General features: G+C 34.4%; 1 protein-coding gene and 1 long non-coding RNA gene across 3 annotated transcripts in view; both read left to right on the forward strand.

Moving 5' to 3' along the window:
* The window catches only part of LOC113228126 (IQ motif and SEC7 domain-containing protein 2), a 343,310-nt gene extending 339,001 nt beyond the window's left edge, over positions 1-4,309 (forward strand). For both annotated transcript variants that reach the window (XM_026461306.1, XM_026461307.1), the window contains 2 exons: positions 1,833-1,973; positions 2,281-4,309. In XM_026461306.1, coding sequence (XP_026317091.1) covers positions 1,833-1,973; positions 2,281-2,384 — 245 coding nt within the window. In that variant the 3' untranslated portion in view covers positions 2,385-4,309. The remainder of the gene's footprint in view (positions 1-1,832; positions 1,974-2,280) is intronic.
* Positions 4,310-9,307: 4,998 nt separating this feature from the next.
* LOC113228127 lies at positions 9,308-11,723 on the forward strand. Its single transcript, XR_003310270.1, has 2 exons — positions 9,308-11,553; positions 11,587-11,723. It is a non-coding gene; the product is annotated as an uncharacterized LOC113228127 (long non-coding RNA).
* The last annotated feature ends 8,859 nt before the right edge of the window (positions 11,724-20,582 follow it).

The raw sequence follows: 20,582 nt of genomic DNA on the forward strand, positions 1-20,582 counted from the left end.
AATAGCTATTTTTGTAACTAATTTGTTTAACATTGACGAGCAGCAATTAGTCATAATTTCAAGTGATAACAAACATATTTTCTAGATGGCGCTTACTGCACAGATTTTTATCGATACTATCGGCTATTCTTTTATTTTGTTTTGGATTGACGCCATCTACCCATATCGACCCCTCCCACGTAAAGTATCGTATGTCAAAATTGCCAAGTTTATAAGGGAGCCTTTTAAAGTTCTGAATTCACTGAAATAAGCATAACACGTGACTTTAGAATTCTCACTTTTATTCGGCAAAACTCGTTACTCACATAGAGTATTATAAAATCCTAGATATCGGTTAGATGATCTATTATAATCACTCTATGTGACTAACAAGCTTTGCCGAATGAAACGGAGAACTTTAAACCACTCTCCTGTAAACTTGGCAATTTCGAAATACGATACTTTACGTAGGAGGCGTCGATTATTAGCAAGCGTTAATTTATAAATTAGTTTGTAACACACAATACCATCTATTGATGTGCAAATTTGTAAAAGTTCAGAAAAAATTTTTAGCTCATGATCAATATTTGAAGAAGGAAAAAACTGACTTCTTATATTTCATATTAACTACCTCTGTGGCCGAACAGTTACCATGCCGGTCTGCCATGCAGAGGTCCCAGGTTCGATTCCCGGGCCGGGAGGAATATTTGTATGGCCTACATTTATTTCGTGAGTTTGGGTGTAATTTGTGGTTGTCTATGTTTGTCTCCATGGCACCCGCGACACAGGGTTTCCCTTGTGCGGGGCCATGTTGAGTGTGTACGTTATTATTATTTTATGAAAGAGGAATTAATTGATATTCATGGCTATTTAGACAATATAAACTACTTCCAGGCCATTGATCAGTGCCATCTGGATATATGACGACATTTTGACCTTTTTCAGAGCTACGATCTGTAGTATATAGATTAGCAGACCTCTTGAGTTATAGGTACATACTTATGGTAAAGTAATAAAAGGCATAAAAATAATTTCAAAGTCAAAGCCATTTGTTTGCCACATACAAAAAAAAACATAAAATATACAAATGAAAAATCTTACATATAGTCGTAAATGGTAACTAAAAATACAAAAGTATATCTATGATCATAAAAATGTGGCGAGGATTCTGGGCTCAGTATAATACGCCGTGCAAACCACTGATTTTCAATCAGAACCTCCCTGTCAGGAGCTACGGTCTCGCGTTTGCGTAACAGGATATTTATGAAATAAAATTGGCACAGATCATTAATCAAGCTATGAGGAGCGTGAAAGTAGAAAAGAAAACAAAATAATAATAATAATTTACTTACACAATAAAAACTGATAGGGATTGTCAATTTTGAAACAGAAAATAAAATATATTTCTTTAAATATAAAAAGTGGAATAAGAAACAAAACAAAAAGGAATAAAATAAATGTTTGAAGGGCAACAAAAATGAATCAAAAGCACAACAGTTATGAGAGAGAAAGAGAGAGAGAGAGAGAGAGAGAGAGAGAGAAGGAGAAAGAGACATATAGATACAAAATATGTCTGCAATTTACATCATATTTAGATGACCTTGGGGTGACTCAGCATCCTACTTCTGAGCGGTTAAAAATATTTTCCCTAGTTTGGACTTAAAAGTTTGGGACGTACTTCCATGCAAGGGTGGTGGTAAATCATTCCAAATCTTGGCTGCTGCATGCTTAAAACCCCCTCTAAAGCCAGGAATCGTACGCCGCGGGATATATAATAAATTTATCTTAGAGTTATCTATATCTATGGTTTTTCGTGTGTGTATGCACGTATTTACATGTTGCTAACATTTCAGTTGCGCTGGCCGTCGAGCGCCTACAACGACGAGGATCTGTAGGCTCGCTGGACAGTGGCATGTCAGTGTCGTTCCAGCAGGGCAGCCGCAACGCGCTGCACGCCACTTCGCCGAGGCACCCGGGGGAACAGCGATCGCCTGGTGGGTGTATAATTATTAAGTATATGTACGTCACGAAAAAAGTGGCATTTTGGTCTGCGATATTATTTAATTACTGTCCACAGACGGATTAAGGAGCTTCTAAGTACAAAATACAAAAACTGTAAATCATTAGAGATAGCTATGTACAATATTATCAAATACCTAATTCGCGGGCCAAGCAGAACTTTTAAAACCAAGAGTTTCACACTGGGTCGATCACATCACGCATTCCAAAATTCAAGCCGAAAACTTAGAAATCAGGCGAAAATTATTAATTGGTAATAATTAAGGTAATGATGTTTTGCAGGTCGCCTGTTCAGCGGAATATTTCCTGGACGTACGCGTAAACTCAGCGCGTCAGGCATCCCGGACAACAAGCAGGGACATGTAGGAAAAAGCACGGAAGTCTAAACTGCACACGCAGAACGGTAGAACGTTGTAAGAATTTCTAGAGCCTTCTAGAATATTCCAGAGAGTTCGGACTTCGAATCGAATGTTCAAGATTTCAAACATCGGAATCCAGTGAGGGGTTCCGTATTTTTTTTCAACATTGTTGACTTTGAAATTTTAACCACATTGAGAATTAACGTCTCATTTTCTGTGCCATCTTTTTTTTCGAAACTTCGTATGTTGAATGGATTTACTAATTATAATTTGTATTGAAATAAGTGAATTCACGAGTCTATTTTCGACTTTGGAACTGTATTATCTACAAAAAAAATTAAGAAAAGGTTTATATCGTGATCGTAAATTGAAGTAGTAATTTTGTAACTACTTGATAGTAGGTATGGCTGTCCAAAGTATACAATTACCAACTTATCTGTGGTATGAGATTGTCAGTTAGGGATGTAGTGCATGTGCAGGCGCTATGCGGGGACACTCTACTGATAACTACGTGCGAGTGCAGTCGCGAGCGCTGTGCATACATTTGATGACCTCGGTGGTCAAGTGGCTTGAACACCGGTTTTCATGGTGTCGCCATCTCTGAGGTCCTGGGTATAGAACCCAGCCCCGGCCGGGTCAATGTAGAATAAAAAACATAACTTTTCTGCATTACCTCGGGTTTAGGTGTTTGTGGGATCGGAGCAACTTATGTGATGTTGTGTAATACAAAATACATATTGCCTATTACCTGTCGAATAGCAAAAGGTGTTTTAAATGTACTGAGAGATATTAACTGTCGATTTTCATGTCGGATTTTAGTCATATCACAGATAACTTAGTGGCATTGTATTCGGTCATAGAAATGGCTTGCCGTTTTTATTACACATTAAACAAATATCTATAGATGCCATTTAATGATTACATCAAAGTACGGTCAGCTTTATAAATTTACAATGAATACAATCACGTGTTCGGACTTCCAAACGTGCCAATCTAGAGGTACATTAACACTATGGCAAAGTTGACGTAAAAGTTTAGTGTGATAGAAAACCGCATCGGCCAATAGGAGGTCTCCTTGAAGGTAAATTACTTACGACGTCTATAAAAATGCAAGTATGATAACTCCAAACAAACGTAGTAGCGCGGTTTGTATGTGTGCGCGCCCGCCGCGTGCCGTGGACGGACGCACACATTAGCATAATTTCGCGATGCACTTTCACGATTATTATGCGAATGTATACGTGCTTACATAGCGCGCGGCGAGCGCGCACACACACATATAAGCCGCGCTGCTGCTTGTAATGAAGTTATCATACTTTTCTTGTTACACTACGCCAAAGACAGCTCTTTTAGAGGGCCGCACTAGCCAATAGGAGGTCTTGTAGGCGGTGTACGGCCAATATCAGTTCTGTTAGAGGATATAGTGATGCACAAATTTAATTCTGTATTGCGTATTTGTAACTAACGCAATCGTAATAGCCGTGAATGCGGACTCGCGGTCGTTTATTGATGTGTTATGTGGTGTCAAATTGTATTTTGACCAATCATAATGGTTTTAGTAAAATTTCAAAGTACAATATGACGAATCTGGGTTATGAGACGCTAGTGACGCGCGCGGAGTTATGATATTTCCTTCTACACATTCTACGGCTTTGTCATAGAGATTCCAATTATATGATCATGATTTTGACAATATACACCATTACTGCAAAGACATTTTTGTGGAAATTACTTTGTCTCCTATTGAAAAGACATGTGTTTTGGTATAGGTATAGTGACCGAATAAACGAAAATGGGTCCATGTATGGGAGTAGATATTTTGGTGTTAGGTGTCACTTAAGAAAGGTTATATTGATTTTTACGACATTTTGATACTATTTTCAGTCAAGTTGAGACTAGTTAAATGTGGTGTGGTTTAAAAATGGTAATTGTGTAAATCCGCATGCAAAAGATCTTAAGTACTTAAAAAATGCAAGATAGTCAAAATGGAGAATAGAAGATTCAATAATCGGAATAGAAATTATATTTAAGAGTCTATACTATCTCAAATGGCATTTGTTGATTCTGCATAACAATGAAAGTATTGAATCAATCACTTTGAAAAAAATATATAGTAAAATAGAGGATATACACTGATTTACTATAAGGTGTGAAAATACGATCCTTAAAAAGTTTCAAGATAGAAAAAAAAACAAACTTGCTTCGAAATTATAAGAAAACAATATTCAATGGTACTTTACATATACCAATGATATTTTTTATATCAACAGAACTGAATAGAGCACGTATAGCATACGATATACATTTTTCGAATGGTTTTAATTTCGTTTGTAAAAAAATAAATTCTGACATAAGCCAGTATCCCTACCGCTCGACCCAAGTAAAATGAACCGTACTGTTACAGGAAAACTTTGAATTCGAGCTGAGGTAGTATCGACTCTTCAATCAATAAATCGATCAGTCTATTGCAGTCCACTGCACGACTTAAACCTCCACAAGTGTACGCCATAGTGCCCGATCACCCGTTTTCCGCATCCAACCACTACCCGCGACCTTCTTCACATCGTCAGTCCATCTTGCAGGGGGGCGACTCACGTTACGTTTGCCGAGACGTGGTTTCCACTCGAGAACCCGTCTACTCTATCGCTCATCGGTTCTGCGACAGATGTGGCCAGCCCACTGCCACTTCAGCTTGTTACATTTCAGGACGATGTCCACAACTTTAGTCGTACAACTTCGTTCCGGACTTTGTCCCTTAACGAGATACCCAGCATAGACCTTTCGACTCTTAACATGTGTTAAAAAAATCCTGTCCAAAAACCGCCGCGCTCCTAGGTCGTCCTTGCAGATTCAAATGATGCCTTTAAAAATATGATCTCTTTCGTACGAATTCTTTAACTAGCTTTTTAAAATCGACCGCCTAGTATGTCCCCCGAAGGGACAACTAGGAACTAAGGGCACATTGGACTTTATATAGCAGGATGGCGGGTGTAGTGGCAGTGCCCTTGAGATCTTTGCGATTAAAACCTGTTGAGTGGCACTGAAAATGTTACGGGTATATGTATCGCCTACTACCAGGGTCACGTCTTGTTCGTCCCGTCAATATATATCACGTCACGTTCTATGTTGTGATGTAATTATTTAATTGTCGTCAAAAGTTACTCTGTATAGTTTTGTAAAAGATGGTATAAGCAATAATTGTCATTTCGAGGTTTTAGTAATAAAACCAGTTATTCGCCCGAGAACGTGACTTCAATATTGGAATAGTTGTTTAAATTTAACAGTGTATGTATTACATCGTACCAACTATTACTATCAACCGGGTGTATTAGCTGAAAAAGAAAATAAAACGTAGATTGATTACTTTTTCACGAATCTCGAAGGTAATGGATAACCTGATATTGGTACTCTATTGTACGCAGTACTTGAACACATGCGGATTGACACAATTTTTCTTGATTGCAAACAAACTGCAACTTGACTTGGAACACCACAAACGAAAAATATATTTTTTTAACATGATACATTAATTAAATGTACATTATTAAAGTCAGTTTCGGCAGAATAATATATTTTAAGATTTTCAAATCAGTAGTTATTTCACTAATAAAAAAAAACTTCTCATACGCGTGAAATTTGCCTCGAGATACAGTATGTGAATGTTATAAGCTCAGCATGTACTGGTTGGTTTTTGCTAATTTGAGTAAAAACAAATACAAGAAGACCCCGCGGTAACTTACTGTCCGGTATGGATGGATCGTGTGTCAATTTAAACTGGTTATTGTTTCATAGTAGAACTCTTTTTGAAACATTAATGGTGGAGGATCGCGTGTGATGATGAGTGAATAGAATTTACAGTAATTTCTTTGCACGTTACCAATCATAAAGTATTAAATTAATTTAAGCGACTTAATTACGAGAACATTTTTAATAAATTCAATCTTTATTTAGAATAATTGTACATACGTTGGAAATAGTCGAAATAGTTCGTAGTATCACAAAAATTTAATAATTTATTTTCAAGCACAAAAACTTATATAGAAAAGCATCACATTAAAATTATAGATTCGTTAGAAATGTAGAACTTGTTAAATCGCTTAATAAAATCTTGATTCCAATTATATTAAGGATTGGTGTTTTTATAAACCTCGAATTGGCAACAATTTTACATTTCTAACTAACGAATAGAATATATTGAAAAGAATTACGAATTTATTCACAATATTGTTGAATTTTAGCTTAGAAATTTGAAAAACATTTCGAACATAGGTTAATTGCGAGGTTTGGACGTAATTTAACTAGAACTTGTTGATTCTGTATGCATTTTATTAAAACTAAATAAAATTTTGTAGGATTAAAAACACTTTAATCATTTTCATGTAGCTAGCTAAAAAGAATAACACCTAAGAAATTAGTTTTACTATAAAACGTCTGCCAGAATCAGCATCCTATCACGAAGACTTCTAGTCTAACATTCAGTGCATTTTATCAAGTGTCCATAAAAAAAACATTTAATAAAATTTCAAATTAGAATAATGTTTAAAATATATATACAGTTAAGTTATATAAAGGAAAATTTCGTCATTTTTTCCAACATATTTTTTTGTCTATGTTTTTTGTTTTCAATACAGTATGTTAATATAATTGCGTTACACCCGTAAGGGTGGAATCAGACCTCGCCGTACTAGATTCTATTACAATTCCAGAATTATTACTTGTTCAAAACAATTTCGATTTAAGTCCCAGAAATATTAATTTTGGAATACCTATACTCAAGGCACTTTTCATTTATTATGAATCGCCATGAACTTATTCATTACTATACCTACTTAAATCTATAAATTATGTATAGCGATAAGGACGTAATTATAAAATGACACATGTGACCGATCTATGTAAAACGACCTTTGCTTTAAATTGCATGGAGGCTAAATCCATGTTTTATTCAAAGTTAATTGTTTCATAAACTTTTGCATTGAAAACTTTGGCATTTTAAATATGAAAATTATTGTGAAAAGTAAAATTCAGTTTTATGGGATATTTTTACAGAGGATTTTGAATAAAGATTCTTTGCTGTCTCTTTTTTGATTTACGAATAATAACAGAATTGAAATTATTGTCTATTATCAGTGGTGAGACATGAAAATTTTCGTTAGTAAAGCCGGAGCAAAATAAACTCGAACGAAGTTGCAAATGGGTACGTGTATTCGGAATTGAGCGCATAGGTTTCTGAATGAAAATATGACCCGAACTGAAATCTACCGGGAAGCTGTTGTACTCTGTACCATCAGTATTAAATTATGTAAGTCAGTTATGTGATGAGGTACGCGCGCGGCATGGTACAATCTTTTGATGATGCGTGGAATATCTTAGGCAAGCCGGTGGGAATCGAGCTATATTGACGTCTCGCCACTGCTATTTATCCTATAATTACTGATTACTTAAGTTATAATTGATGTTATTGTTTACAAAATGCAAAGGCTAAAGCAAAGGTGGTCGGTCAAAAAAGCGTTAACTATTCTAATCCTAGACACTGTTGACTTTGTACCAGTTATGTAGGCTTGTTGTTTCTACTGTTTGATACGAGACTAGTTAGATAAATTATACTTCACGGGCATGATGGTCACTTAATAACCTATGCGGTATACTGTATAAAGGGACACGGCTATGCGAGGAATATAAAAGCTAAATAACAGACTTCTCTTCAGATTTCTCTTATTGTATGTTTAAAGAACATTAAATTTTTAAATTTATATGGGAGCACCTTAAAGTTTCTTAATTTCAGTTAAACTTATATAACATAATCTGCAAGAACAAATTCCTATACAATACGTAACGGTGAAATTACAAGCACATGGGACTTGTCAACTTATGTGTCAGGGTGACGGGCGCATTGGTAATGCTCCTCAGATCTTTGCGATTTAAAGCTCTAAGTTGCACTGCAACTGTTTTAAACAGGCTTGTCGCTTAACACCACATTTGTTCGTTCCGTTACTTGGTGTCATAAAAAAGTCCCTTGGTCGTTCGCATGTTGAACGTCGGAGCCTAAGCTTTTAAGCGTGAACTTACACTGACAGCGGGCGCGAGACTTCCTTATAAATACACGGAATTGCACTCGCCGTGCTCCCGACCCGCCACGCGCCCTACCCGCACCCGTTCAATGTGTGTTTCACGTTTTATGCGAATTGATGGAATATCTATAATTTATAATTAAATTTATCATCGCGTTTGTCCGATGCAAAAAAGACGGAAGCCCTTTTTGAAGTCTGTTTTTAAAGTAAAAATGAAAATGCTCTGTCGCATAACTTCGTCCTTTGACAACGCGCGTCGTAAGAAATGCCTGGCGGCCTGTCTTTTCTATTTATAATATCGTCCACTTTGGTAAGGATGGTCGTAAATTAGAATTTAGACAGAATAAAGCCATACACAGTTCGATACAAAATTGTTTTGTTGTGTATTGTGAAGTAAATAATTTTTCAAAATTGTAAGTTACGTGCCGTAAAGGGACGACATGATTTACTATAAAAAATATTTACGAGCTCCACACATTGAGCGCCGCTTATAAAATAGACAAATTTGTCATAAGTGCGTTTGTGGAGTTCTTTAGCATTTTAATTGAAGCCTGACAAATTAACATTTAAACATTACTGTGTTGCGGAAGTTTAAGGTACTAATTTCGTCAACAAGAGCATTGATGTTAGAAGATACTAGCGCAATTACTTAGGTTCAAATGTTAACTTGCCAGCTTTACAAGAATACATCGTTTAAAATCGTAAGGGTATTGACTGATTAGTTAAATACAGGGAAAGTAGATGGCGTAAACGACATATCAATTCGTTTTGATATTCAAAAGATAGGAATTACTTGACATAATTAAATCAGTATATTTAAAAAAAAGTACTTTTTAATTTTGTCGGGTTATATTGCGATTGTAAACGATGTGTTTTCAATGTCCATATTCTGTTCTTTACAAATCTATGAATGTAAAATGGAGCCGGTCTCCTGTGTTAAAATTCTGTATTTACTTGGCATGCCACGTTAGTTGTTACAAGGTCAAATTTGATAATGGTTACTTTTAAATACACATCACAATCACGTATTAAGGTATAAAACAAATTGTGTAACCAGCCAGTATGATAAGGTATTTTATGGCAGAATTTAAAAAGTCTTTGTATTTTAAGGCGAGTCATCGGAAAAACTGTTTTGCTAGATAAAACGTTTTAGGTATTCATTGTTAAATAAGGGTTTTAAAAAAATATGTGATATACCTGATGATATTGTCTAAATTTGTTACACGATGTACTTTACCCTAATCAAATCAAATCCTGAAAACAGGTTAAAACATATTTTTTTATATGGGGATATTTCTCTTTAAGCGCTACAGGGAACCTGCTGCTTTTGGTTTTCAACTGAAGCCCTATAGCTATTAAATTCACAATTATTCGAAAACTTGAAAATTGCCCAAAGGTTTAACGACAAGCCGCGCTGGCCGCTGCCCTGGCAGTCGCCATTGGGCGCGTGTCAACGTCGGATCTGTTTCAAAATTTCTCCGCCTTTTCTTATTGAATCATTTTAATTTCCTGTGCGCGGATTGCGATCACCTCCTAAAATCTGGGCTCGCGTTGAAATACGTCGCCTTAATTAAGAACATACATGTGATACGTTAAAAGTGAATATAACCTTTTGGGTACAATAGACTACAACTTGTTCTTAAGATGACAGTTTCTTTTTGGCACATTTAGTAAACATCGCGTTTACTAAATGTAGTCTTTTTTTTATAAGATATAAGTGCGCATTTAACATCCATCTCACCTGACGGAAAGAGACGATGAGGTTCACGATGGATCATGCACACCTAAATAATGCCTATTTTCTCTCGCCTTGAAAAGGCTCAAGTTATAACGTTCAGGGAACAAGTCTGCAGGCAGGGAATTCCACTCCATAGCCGTTCGCCATATAAACGTGGAAGCGTAACGCTTCGTTACGAAGCCTACGCGTAGTCCTCCAATGATGGAAAGGGGAAGGCGGAATTAAATCGTGTAATTCCATCGCACACTCTTCGCGACATGTCCTGTAAAATACCGATAAGCGGGCTTTACTTTACGGCGTACTCTGTTATGTGTATTGTGTAACGACTATCAAAACAGGCCTGTTTCGAGAAAGCATTTCGTAAATTAACCTCTTTGAGAAGAATCTGATTACTGTAAATGATTACTTCTCTTAATGTAAGAACTACCTTTAACTATTGGATTATACAACCATGTCCATTGAATCTCTTAAAAATTAAGCGATTTTCATTTTTACTAAAAATTTAATTAAAAAAATTCTAGCTCTTAAACAAAAGTGTAATGCATAACAAAGAATGGAATTGATCTTGTCCGTTGGAAAGTTTATATTTAAAATGTGTATTATAAAAATACTAATAACGTGCTGTTACGGTATAGAGTTTCATTTGGGAACTCATTGTGGCTTTTTAACAACAAACTGAACCTCATTTTGTAATAAAAAAAATTCCGAGATATTGCCAAACTAACGTATCATGTAGACAATTCACCATTCAAGTTATTATTACTCCAGTTTCAACTATTCTGTTGCTACCAGGAGCAAGAAAGTTTTCGATCCTCTATGTACTTTTTTGCGGTTCTGTTTGTTACATAAAGCCACAAATCTTGTACGTATTTCAAGCGACGAGGTGTGTTTATTTTCATAAGGTTACGGCTTTGAAGTTTTTTTGTGATAGTTACGGTGTTTTTGAGTTGTTATCATATTTTATGCTTGAAAAGGGTATTTCATTTGTCTTTCACGTTACCTTCAAATTCTTGCAATAAACGGTGATGGTATCAAACATTTATATTGAAGAACCACCAGGATTATATTACTAACATCATAAAAAACAAGTTTTGTTCGACTTAATAGTTCATCAGATTTTATTTTTTTTAAATAAAAATATTTCTCTAAATTGTGGTAACACTGTGCGGTAACAAAAAGCGCAAGCGTATATGCCAAAACGCAGGAGCCGGGGTTGGGGGACTCTTGCACGTTTTAACGTACTACCTTACTACCAAATACAAATCTAAAAAATGTCAGACAGTTCATAAAAACTTGAAAGTTTGTTTTTCGTAAATTTATTATGTTTTGTAAAAAAGTCGTGGAACAAAAGTGGTTGTTTGTGTTGTTAGTTATATACTCCCGCCAGGTTGTTACTAAAAAAAAAAAAAAAAAAAAAAAGGTTGTTACTATTTAACAAGTCTAACTAATATATCTACAGCTAATACCCTTAATACCCTTCTTTTGAAATAAATAGTAACAACTCTATTATACCAATTTTCTTGCATGGTATTTCAAAATGCTTATGTAAATTTCGCTTGTAACCAAAGATGTATAATTCTTGTGTTCACACCTTTAAACAATTTTTTTTCGCCTCTAAGGAAGTACTGCATTGTAAATTTTTTTTTGTAGTAACTACGACAATCGTAATTAACGTGGAGCGCAAAGGTTGGGCCACATTTAACTGCATGGTACCGCAATACATCTACACTGTTTAGTGTTTTTGTATTGGATAGAGCTCACATCGCGCATGCGGGCGTGTGTGCGTTCGCTATAGCATTTCATTTGAGCGCGAAGTTATTCCTTGCGTCCGATTGTGGTTTGACCTTACTGAAACTTTTACTTATAATAAAAGCATAAAAGTGAGGAATCCGCTGACATATAGCCAGTATTTTCCAATTTCGCTAAAGCCACGTTAATTAGAATTTTTTCAATGTTATTTGATAGGTATACTTGGGATTTTTTGCTTTGTAACATATTTACTAACTTATTATACTTAACTTTATATATATGTATATCAAAGAGTACATTCTAATATATATCCCTTTAGTTATAATTGTTATATAAAAGTAGATATAAGCAATAAACGCTATGCGCGTGTTTTATGCGGGGTGTTTGCAAAAAGATTTTTGGAAAAGCCAAATAATTTAAAAATATCGTATGACGTAAAATCATTTATTTTAAACGATTTTTTTTATTGTAAAGTGATGGTTTTTTCGAGAATTTTTCAATTAATGAGTTTATGCGTGCACCCTGTATATTGTATTATAAATAATGTTGTTGAGAGTTGCTACAACTAAGTCACTTACAATAGTTTTATTTTAAAAACAATGAAAATGTATTTATTTATTAAATATGAATTAACATTCATGAGAAAATTTGTTGTTTAATTTTTTTACCCTTTCCTGTTATACAGAAGACTGTAAATATAGTTTTGTTAGAATGCAATGTAACTTTCTTGGATTGACAATCAATACGAACACGTTGAACAGATTTTGTATGAGACAAAATAGATTTGTTAACGCTTTACGAAGACAAACTGTCCCTCGAGAAAATCTACTCGTCTACAATCTATTACAGTGTCGTTTGTTCCAAGCTAGCTACAGTCTTATATAATGGGGTAGCTTGGTCGTTTCTCAAGGTTCAAAAGAAGTGTGTTCGGGCGATTTGAGTGGTATGAGCTGTAAGTAGTTCTTAAATAAGCTAAAACACTTTATCAAGTATGGACCAGGCCGTAAATATTATACATTGAGCTTTAGAAAAAAGAATTATAGGTGATAATCAGTTACCTTTATACCACCACACTATGATACGCACCCCTTATGACAATGTAATCCACATCCTCTCCAATTCTTCTAACTCTGTCGACAATATAGTCGAAGAGTTATTTTTCTGTATCCAATGGAGCAATAAATATTTTTGAAATAACTTCACCTTAAGCCGTTCTTCCAAAAGGCTCAATTCATATTGCGCCGGAAGCAAATTTTTGTAATTCTTGGGTATTCCGCGGAAGATTTTGGCTCTTATTTAGTTTGTACGTTACACATTTGACCATAAAGTACAATACTATATACAATATCGTTACAAAAGTTCGCTTCCATTCCGTTCCACCGCAATATAAATTGAGCCTCAGGGGTGCGATATGATTCTATGAAAAACATGAAGTTTCCATGTATGATGGACTATGACTTAAATCTAGCAATGGGACATTCGTGGGAGGTGTATTTAAAACTTAGACAATGACTAAGAAGCTTGTGTACTCAGGTACATATTATTATTGCGATACGTGTTATTGTTGAAAAACCTAGTCTATATAATTCAGATTCAAATTACAATGGGGAAAGCGCCAAACGCCCAATGTACAGTCAACAGCACATCGAGCTATACAGAGTGTAAATTTGAGACGGGGCAGCAAGGCCAGCTACCTTAATCGTTGTAGCTACAGGAAAACGGTTTTAGAAGACTATCCATGAATTTTGAAGATATTTTGATTGGCATTTACAGATTTTAAAAAAATCAGTTCAGTCAGACAGTTTAAAAACAGTCAGCAAGATAAAAGGCAATTTTTACAAAACTTTTTTTTATGCCATTCTATCCGGTCTCTGGTGATCAATCTCTATGGGATCAACTGAGGTAAGAGTACTCGAAATGGCAGAAATCGCAAAAAATCTTTTACCACACTTTTTAAATGAAAAGTTTTTGTTAGAAACAAAAATTATTATTTTTAGTTTGTGTAAAACTCGCCACTACTCTACAAATAAGACTTAAGTAAAGCCAAATTATAATAATCACTATTTATTATATTTGGAACTTTATGAATTATAAATCACTATTTTTTATATTTGGAACAGCTTTGTTTTGTTTTGTTAATAGAGTATTGTCACTTTTAAGACGATTTTTAATCAACTTGTTCTCAAGTGTGGACACAGATTAATTGGATCACATGGTCCTATCAAATGGCCACCGCGCAGTCCTGATCTGAGGCCCCTTGACTTTTTCCTTGGGGCAATGTAAAAAATTAAATTTATAAAAAAAATACATCAGAAAGATGCACTTGCAGCAATTTTCAATAGAATCGATGCATCTGCCAAGGCGGCAATCAATTCGAGCATTTATTATTATGGACTTTATTATGTTATTTTGCTTTTCGTTATTATTTTTATTTTGAAATACATAACACGTTGTCAATTTGTTAGTTTCCTTATTATTAGTTTTCTTAACTACCTAGAATAACTGATTACTAAATAGGACCCTACAAAATGTATGGAAAAAAGTTTTTGTGATTTCTGACATTTTGAGTACTCTTACCTCAGTTGGTCACATAGAGACTATGATCCTTACGAGAGACCGGATCGAAGCGGGTCTTGCTGCCCCGTCTCAAATTTACACCCTGTATACTTTTGTTGGAATATTGCTTCCAGTGCGACGGAACAAGATCCATTAATGTGTAGCTGGAAGTCGCTTGAAGTGATAAAATGTATTAAATTTAATTGAGGCTATAATTATTAAACAAAGATCGAATATTTAGAAAAAAATCACTTTGATCCGGTTGGATCCGAACCAACATCGTCTCCCAGAAAACCATACATTGCTTAGATTTCTTACAGATGGCGCTACGGCAAAAAAGTTGCTAAAACCAAAAGTAAGATCTGCAACAAACACAATGAAAAATTCGTGAGGTCTGTTGGTTCGTTCCGTGGCTTAGTTGGCATAGTATCTGGCATGGTTTGCTGGGAGACGTTGGTTCGAATCGGATTTCAATCCGATCGAAGTGAATTTTTTCTAAGTGTTCGAATCTTTGTATTAATAATTACAACAAACTAGTGGAGCGATTTCACAAAAAAAAAACTGAATATCGTGTTTTTTTTCTACAATAATACTTTAAACGTAAATTATTTTATATTTAGATTCTAATATTAAATTATTTTTTTTATACAATAATACAATAATGTAATATTATTACACCAATATTGCGCTGATAGCCTCAATTATGCTTCAAACCCAAACAAGTAGGTATGAAAAGAGCATTATTGCTAAATTTGAATACAAAAATTTTCATTGTAGTGTAACGAGTACGCTGGGCGTATATTAGTTTACAGGAATGTTAGTGTCCAAATATCATTTCACATAATATTAAGTATATTTTGATGCACAGTCACATCAGTCAGCACATAAACCTATAAGTACACATGATTTTATTCGTATATCGCCTCCGGTGCAACGGATTTAGGTCCATCAATTTGTAACTTGATGTGTTGCCGTCTGCATACGAGGCCAGGAGTTTAGATTCTATTCTGCCTATTTACCTAAACTTGCTTAATACGTCTCTCTGAAATTTCGAAATTATTGTATTGTATATTGTTCTACATTCTTAAAAGAAAAACTTGGTAATTGTAAACAAAATTTATTTTGACCATTTCGGCATTTCAGAAGGAGGTTATTGTCCAGTCTATGTTATTACTAGAAGTTTAGGTAATGCTCTATGGTATTCCGATCTTTGTTCATAATAATATAAGTAACAACTTTAAATGATTTATAATTTTAAATAGGGTAATAGTCTCTTTAACTGACACTACGCAATAAAAAACAAAGCCGCAGCTCGTACGGCACTTGAAGCGCTTCACCCTACCACCCTGTTAAGCTCTGCTTAACCATACATGTGTACGGATGTATTGGTATGTATGTAGATGATAGAAAAACGTCATACGTTTTCTAGGCGGTTGGCTAGGAATGCCGTGGAGTGGCTAAAGCTTTTTTTGTTACAAGTCGGTTATTTTTTAAATCACAAACAACAACTTTTGTGCTATGACTTTCAACAATTTATCAGATTATACTGTCATACAAAAATAAAAATATTTAAATCGATAACTGTAAACAACGATAACGCTTTGGCAAAAGAAACCGTTATGTATATTTTGGAATTTGTGTTTTGACAATTCATCAAAATATCAACGATTTATTTTTATTATGTGTAATGGTGTTTAAAACGTTTTTTCTTTCGATTGAATTGCAAAATATGTTAAGCTACACTTGACATTGATTTTGTATTTAAACGTAGCTTTGTGAACATTAAAAAAAAATCTTATTTCACATGGTATTTACTTATTATTAGGAGTAATTAGTCTTGGCTTAGAGAGAGGGAGACTGGTGATTAGTCATACAAGGGAAATAATCCTTAGACTAACACTAGACTTTAACAATATGCATAACAGTTACAAAACTCTGTATTTAAGTCATAAGTAAGCATTATGAGAGCAATAAACTTATCATTCATTCATTCATTCATTATTATTATTGTATTGTTGTTATTATTATTCTTTTTGTTTTCATTAATGTCTTGTTTTAATTTTATTTCCTATGTTTTATCTCTTATTTGTATTTGGGATATTTTTTTTTCCGACATATTCACAATTATTATGTGAATAAATAAATAATCCAACTAAATACTTCAGAGAATCGTAAACCATAAAAAAATACACAAATTACGGACTCTGAAATTTAATTTTCCAACATTCTAGGGATAGGGATTTTTTTTATTAATGCTAAATGATGGGACGAACAAGTCGTGTTCCTGGTGGGAAACGACACGCCTGTCCATAACAGTTGCAGTGCCACGCATAGCTTTACATTACAAAGATCTGAGGGGCACTGCCACTACGCCCGACACCCTGAGACATAAGTTGACAAGTCCCATGTGCCTGTAATTCACCAGTACCCTTGTCCGTCGTAACCGGAACGCAGTAATGTTCACCCCGGACGAACTCTTTCACATGGAGCTCTACTGCTACTAGAGTGTCAGTATGTATACCATAAGATCACATGCAAATGGCCAGGTGTTCAAGAGAAAGGTTTAAAAAAACGAAGAAACGAACGATATTAATCGAAAACTTTTTATTCTTATATAGGAGTGTTATAAAATGAAACATATACACGTTTTTGTTTCATATAACACGTATTATTTTTATGGCTATTATGTGATAAAGCACTTTTGACAGATAATCATTTTAAAAACGACGTTTCCTCTCGGTACTGTAAGAAAACTGTTATCGTAGCAGTCGACTCCACGGTTGTCACTGTGGTTGTAGTGACAGTGGATCGCGGGTATTCACTTCAGTGGTGACCACGTGACAATAGATACAGCCTATTGAAACTCCTCATACGTAAATACCTTAAAAAAAAACAACAACTTCTTGCAGAGAAACTGTTATTCCTTAAGGTAAGTGAGTTTTATTATTAAAAAAAAACATTTTTTGATTCTTTTGTAGGTTTTCATCACAGTTCATGATATTTCTTTATGTGCTCGGTTAAAAGGTTGTCTAAATCCTTTTAAATAGTTTTCATAATGTTTCTTATATTAGCCATTCAAATAAAGTTATTCGAGTTTGCTTTATTATTACGCCCTATCTGCCAAGTATTCAGTTTAATTACAATGTGCGTAGGGTCCATAACGGGCCATAGGCAGCGGTAAAATCGGTTAGCCAGGAAATTAGAAGGTCAATTCATACCTATTATAATAAATTTGGGTACATCCTTGACCACAGTCAAGGCTATTAAATCAATATGAGCTCGATAATGGATCAAGTCTGTCCGTAAGATGTCAATTTACCCTTCCACTAAGGATGTCAGGGTTGTATATCGACGGAAACATAGGTGGCAGTAAGTTCTACTTCCTGCATTTGATCTTAATATTTTTGCTTTAATCCAAGCTTATCTTGCTAATGTGAACCTGATGGTAGGATAAAAAGAATTTGCCTAATGGAAGACGATTTTGGATATTTTTCATAAGATTTTGTATAGCATCACTATCGCAAATTGGTCACTGCTTTCCTCTACAATAAAAAGCCGCGGGAAGAGGTAGCAAATTGAACATTAAAATAAATAAAGTAAAGAAATAAAAATATATTTATTTGTCCACAAAACACATAAACAAATATATACAAACAATTAAAACAAAAGAACAGTAATGTGGACATAAAGGATGAAGACTCAGTATTGCTGATTTTTAGGCTTCACCTATAGCTATTCGCTTGCTGCATCTATCATGTGTATACCAAACACCAAGCAACTAATAGAAGCACTCTGTGTTGCACTATTTGTAATATATATCAAAATTAAAAAATGCAATTAAAAAGAATCTGAAATTTTATTTATTTAGTGTTAAGGGATTTCACCACAGACTAATTGTTACTCGATTTCTGCACAGACAGGAATCATTGTTTACACATTTTTTTAAAGAACAATTTTGAGGTAGATTGATTATTAGAAACATTTTGCACTCATGTAAGGCTACATCTGCAAAATAACAAGTTTTCAGGACAGAGGTTTAAAAGTTTGTACGAACGAAATTAGTCGAAAACTTTTTTATGCTTCAAATTTTGTTTTTCGTAGTTATTATTATTTTTATGAAATATGGCTTTATTATACCAAAAGTACGCTTTATAGTTTGTGTGTTAAATTCAATTCATTCATAATTTACTTCACGAAAAGAACAATTGGGCGGAAAATTCTATACGGTCTTATTAGGCCATAAATATCACAGTCGTGCATATTGTCAGTTTGCACTTAATTTTTAAGCTCTAGGCGTTTACGTTGCCTAAATACAAGGTATTTATTAGTTGATATTACACCTTTTTCAAGGCATTTTTAGTCCATTAAATCGAATCAAACAACTTTTACTATGGCAACCCCATTATATCGCAAAAAAATAGCTGTTCCATACACAAATTTTAAATGTATTTGTTTGAAATGTATAAAAGAAATGTTTCTTTTGTCTTCATAATAAAAAAAACTTGTGTTACGTACTTTCCATACTCTAAGAGGTGTCCTTTTAATGACATCAGATAATAAATTAGGACGTTACACTTAATCTCACTATTATTATTTCCTGGCAATCACTCTAGCTATCCTCAGAAAAATACACTTTTCGCGCTGAAAGTCACCTGTCAAACGATCCCGCGTGAACCTGTCAAAATGTATGGCGTGAATACTTCTGTCAAAGTTTTGGCGCGAAAGCCGTCCACGACGTAAGCCCTCACGTAACTGGCAGTGAAGAAAATACAAATTATCCCCATTAACTGATAATTTAATAAAGTTAACTAAATTATAGCTATTTAATTCAATTTAGTGTTCGCTCAGGTTACTTGTGAGCGGTCATTAACCCTGCTACTTCTACTACAGTGTCCATTCCAATAAATATAGGAGTACAAAATGATATTAGAAAATGAATGAAAGACCTGCCTTTTTCGTGATTTCAGTTGGGTGTTTGTAATAAAAGGTGTTCGTATGAGGTGTATAAACTTAATAGGTAGAATCATCACTTAAAATCATTATATACCTCACATACAGGATGTTCTCGTTAAACGTACCCAGACAATTGTTCCGTAATTATAACACGTATCAAAAACTTTTATACCGATATCGAACGTACGTTACTTAATGAGTAAAACGACGTCAATAAGGTTTTTTTTAAATAAAACTAGAAATATCCAAAATTTTAACGTTAAATGTTTCCATACCTTTGGCATTCGTAGAGAGGCTTTAATTCACCTCAAATTGTTTTAAAAGTCGACACAACCTCAAATGGCTTTGGTTGATTCCGCATAACTGTGAAAGTGCTGAATCGATCACTTTGGGAAAAAGATATAGTAAAATGGAGGATATAAACTGGTTATATACGGTGTTAAATACGATTCATTACATTTTCACTATAGAAAAAAAAAAACAAATACCTCCAAATTTTACAAGAAAACCGCTGCATTCAGTGTGTATTTTACATATACCAATGATTTTTTGATATCCACGAAACTAAATAGAACGCGCATGGTATACGATATACATTTTTTAAATAGCTTTAATTTCGTTTGTAAAAAATAAATTCTGAAATAAAGCCAGTGTCCCTGTCACCCGACACGCGCAATAGAACCGATTCAGTATGGTAAAACTTTGAATTCAAGCTGAAGTAAGTAATATCGACTGTTAAGAGATTGTAAGAGACTGTTTTATATATTTATTTTTTAGGTGACATAGTTTCGATTTAAGTTCATAGGTATTTGATATCTCTTATATTTACGGAATAATCGACTGGGCCCATTTAACGATTACACCCCGTATAGGTAGTTATATTTAAGTAGGTATATCCTACTTGGAAATCGTTTCTTTTTTCGCGTCCTCAAAGGAGTTCCTCTTCCTTAATTGTATTATTGTCATCGTCCATCATAAACCTTTTATATACTTTGGTACGTACCTATGAGAAGGGTTGTATACTTAGATTCCTACTTGACAATACTATCGTAGTGAGCCCTTGTCAGCTTTATCATTACTTTGAAACCAATTTTGCGGCTCTGTAATTTTTTCCATAATTTTACACCATTATATGTCTAGTAGTGTACTGTACACCAA

The sequence above is a fragment of the Hyposmocoma kahamanoa genome, unplaced genomic scaffold (assembly GCF_003589595.1).
Source record: "Hyposmocoma kahamanoa isolate Upper Pololo Valley unplaced genomic scaffold, ASM358959v1 224, whole genome shotgun sequence".
NCBI lineage: Eukaryota > Metazoa > Arthropoda > Insecta > Lepidoptera > Cosmopterigidae > Hyposmocoma > Hyposmocoma kahamanoa.